Raw genomic sequence first — 3,044 nt, 5'->3', positions numbered from 1 at the left:
GATATATATACACATACTACTAGAAAATTAGTTATTACAGACGGATATTTCTGACGGATTTTATCCCATGGAAATATAGACAGAATTTCAGAGAAATTTTTTTGTCGAAAAACAAAAAAAAATGAATTAGCATAAATTACAAACAGAAAATAAAATCCATCAATAATTCTATCGGTAAAATTAATTTTTTTTCATAGAAAATGATTACAGACAAAAAATCCATCTATAATTAAATAGACAAAACGTTGTCCTTTAGTAAATTATTACAGACAGAAAAATCCGCCTGTAATTTAAAATTTTCCGTCGAAAACATGGAGCTAACACTAACTTACACCCTAGTCTCTTGAGCTCCATTCACCCTCCACACAAGTGAAGAACTTCTTCCTCTCTCCGTCCACGCTCTCTTACCGTCCACAAGCTTCTTTCACCGTTGCCACCGCCGCTCGCGTCGCACAATCTCATCACTGACCTCAGCAACAACCATTCGCTGGTTATCCTCATCCACCGGTTTAGGAATTACTACACTGATCCTTCAGGGAAGATCTCTGCCTCTGGTGGTCGTGGAGGTAGTCGCGTCGTCGTTGTTCTCACCGCTCTGGGCCCATTCGCCTCCTTCATGCACGGTGTCATCTCCCTCCAACTTTGCCGACGGCGATTCAACCCCTCCGCTGCTACTCCGCCGCCCTGGATGGCAACTTCCTCCTCAGCTCGGCCCGAGCCGTTTCCTCCAAATGTGCCAAATGTAGATCCAGGTGTTCTTCTCTTGTATGTTCTGGAATGAGAGGTAATTTTGAATGCAGTTTTTGGAATTGAATTTTGGAATCCTGCTTGAACTGAAATTGCTCTTAATTATACTGGTTGAAATTCAAAATTGAAAGCTAATTCTTCTTCTTCAGCCAAATCTGTTGCTTCTTTTTCGTTTTCTACATAAATAGACAAAGATGAATGCTGAATTATTGCTCGATCTGCCAGCTCTGTTGATTTTGTTTGTTGTTGAGGTTAAAATGTAAAATTGAAATCTGATGAGTCTCTTTCTTCTCCTTTGATGTGAACTTCTTCTGTAAGTTTTGGATTCCTTGCTGATTCTGAAGCTTTTGCTGTTGTAGACTCTAATTCTGCAATTTTATATTCTGAATCTGAATTCCAAAATTGGAGATGTGATTATTGAATTTTCTGCTGCTAGCTTTGCTGAATTGTTGCTGAGTAGTAAAAATTCTGCATTTGATTTGGCTTGAATCTGGAAAATTGGAGGCTCCTGGAGTCGTTAATGATCGTTGATTTGGCTGTGGTTACTGTTCTAAGGTCGTATAATGAGACTGCATTTTTGGTTAGTCAAAATGATCCTGTCACCATCTTCAATTAAGCTCTGTCATATAAGCTCTGGCCCTGTTATTGTTTCTAGACTAGTATGATTTTCCCTTTAATTCATGAAACAGGTTTGGGAAGGACATGAATTTCAGTACCAAGATGAACTTGCCAAATTGGTGGTGTCTCTAGAATGTTTCTTTAGGTTCGATGTGCCGGCTCAGACTTCAAGAGATACCAAAGAGACCTTGCTCAAAGTCACAAGGATACTTAGTGCTGTTAGGAAGCTGCCCTTAGCTAGAACTGAAAGCGCAACTGGTTCGGCTTCTGACTTGGATTCTATGCCTCTGGAATCAGATGTGTGTGGCACTCTACCACTGCAGCTGAATGATGAAAAGGATAGGAAACTTGATTCTACTGAGGAATCTGCCGAATTAGAGTGCCTTGCTAAGCCAATCTTGGAAGATATTGCCAGCCTTGTGCAGAAAGGTAGCCAAGTAAGTTTCTATATTCTTCTGCCATTTATCTTCAAGTGAACAATCAATTTAATTAGAAGCCACAGCTGAATTTGATATCATGTCCCTCAAATTGAAGCTCACAAAGCTTTAAGTTTGCAAGTTCTGACAAATTAAACCTTTAACAATGACAAACATGAGTGGATGAATGGCAGGGCAAAATGATTCTGTTTAGCTGAGCTTTTAAAGACAAGCAGTGGAATAATGTTCATAGCCACTGAACTTAAAAACTGATTTAACTAGAAGAAAGCTAAGGGACTTCTGTTTTGTAGGATTTGATAAATATATATGTTTCTTATACACATTTCTTTTATGATCCTTTTTAAATTGACAAGTTAAAATACAGGAAGGGACCAATATATATATATATATATATATGACTTGACTTCTGAGAAAGTTCTCTTATGAAGGGACCAATATATATGCAGGCAGAGGCAGAAATACATAAAAGGCATCAAGACTTGCAAAGCAAGCATGAAGGAAGTGGGAGACTGAGAAGCATTATTGAGTTTTTTGGCAGTAGAATGGACTTTACAGTTAGTGATTCCATTGTATTCATTGAAAATAATTTGATTGCTGAAGATATCTCTAAACTAGAAGATGCGTTTAAGCAGCTATTGTCATTTTTCAAGTTTGTATATTTTTAGCTTTATCTTGTTCATGTTTAGCCAAAGATTCATTTCTTGTGTTGTAATCACTTGAAAGATTTTTTTCAGTACCATTGGTGCACGAAATTGTGATCACTACAACTTCGCACAACTAACCAGCAAGTGTACTGGGTCGTCCAAGTAATAAACCTTACGCGAGTAAGGGTCGATCCCACAGAGATTGTTGGTATGAAGCAAGATATGGTCACCTTGTAAATCTTAGTCAGGCAAACTCAAATGGATATGAATGATGAATAAAACATAAAGATAAAGATAGAGATACTTATGTAATTCATTGGTGGGAATTTCAGATAAGCGTATGAAGATGCTGGGTCCCTTCCGTCTCTCTGCTTTCCTACTGTCTTCATCCAATCCTTCTTACTCCTTTCCATGGCAAGCTGTATGTAGGGCATCACCATCATCGGTGGCTACTTTCAATCCTCTCGGGAAAATGGTCCTATGCGCTGTCATTGCATGGCTAATCGTCTGGAGGCATCACCCATGGTTGATGGCTACATCCCGTCCTCTCAGTGAAAACGTTCCTATGCTCTGTCACAGCACGGCTAATCATCTGTCG

The 3,044-nt window shown here is 38.9% G+C and overlaps 1 protein-coding gene across 3 annotated transcripts; it reads left to right on the top strand.

Moving 5' to 3' along the window:
* The first annotated feature begins 546 nt into the window (after positions 1-546).
* LOC107460716 (uncharacterized) lies at positions 547-2,163 on the top strand. 3 transcript variants are annotated; one of them, XM_021128738.2, is made up of 3 exons: positions 547-784; positions 1,184-1,327; positions 1,437-2,163. In XM_021128738.2, the coding sequence occupies exons 2-3, from the start codon at positions 1,268-1,270 to the stop codon at positions 1,839-1,841; spliced, it is 465 nt and encodes a 154-aa protein (XP_020984397.2). In that variant the 5' UTR covers positions 547-784; positions 1,184-1,267; the 3' UTR covers positions 1,842-2,163. The 3 variants fall into 3 exon arrangements, with proteins under 3 accessions (XP_020984397.2, XP_052109496.1, XP_052109497.1); XM_052253536.1 differs by lacking the exon at positions 547-784 and adding an exon at positions 865-1,060; XM_052253537.1 differs by lacking the exon at positions 547-784 and having other exon boundaries at positions 1,162-1,327.
* Positions 2,164-3,044: the final 881 nt, after the last annotated feature.

This window comes from Arachis duranensis, chromosome 8, assembly GCF_000817695.3.
Source record: "Arachis duranensis cultivar V14167 chromosome 8, aradu.V14167.gnm2.J7QH, whole genome shotgun sequence".
Classification (NCBI taxonomy): Eukaryota; Viridiplantae; Streptophyta; class Magnoliopsida; order Fabales; family Fabaceae; genus Arachis; species Arachis duranensis.
The sequence above is the reverse complement of the archived record's forward strand: the minus strand, read 5'-3'. Positions and strand labels throughout refer to the sequence as shown.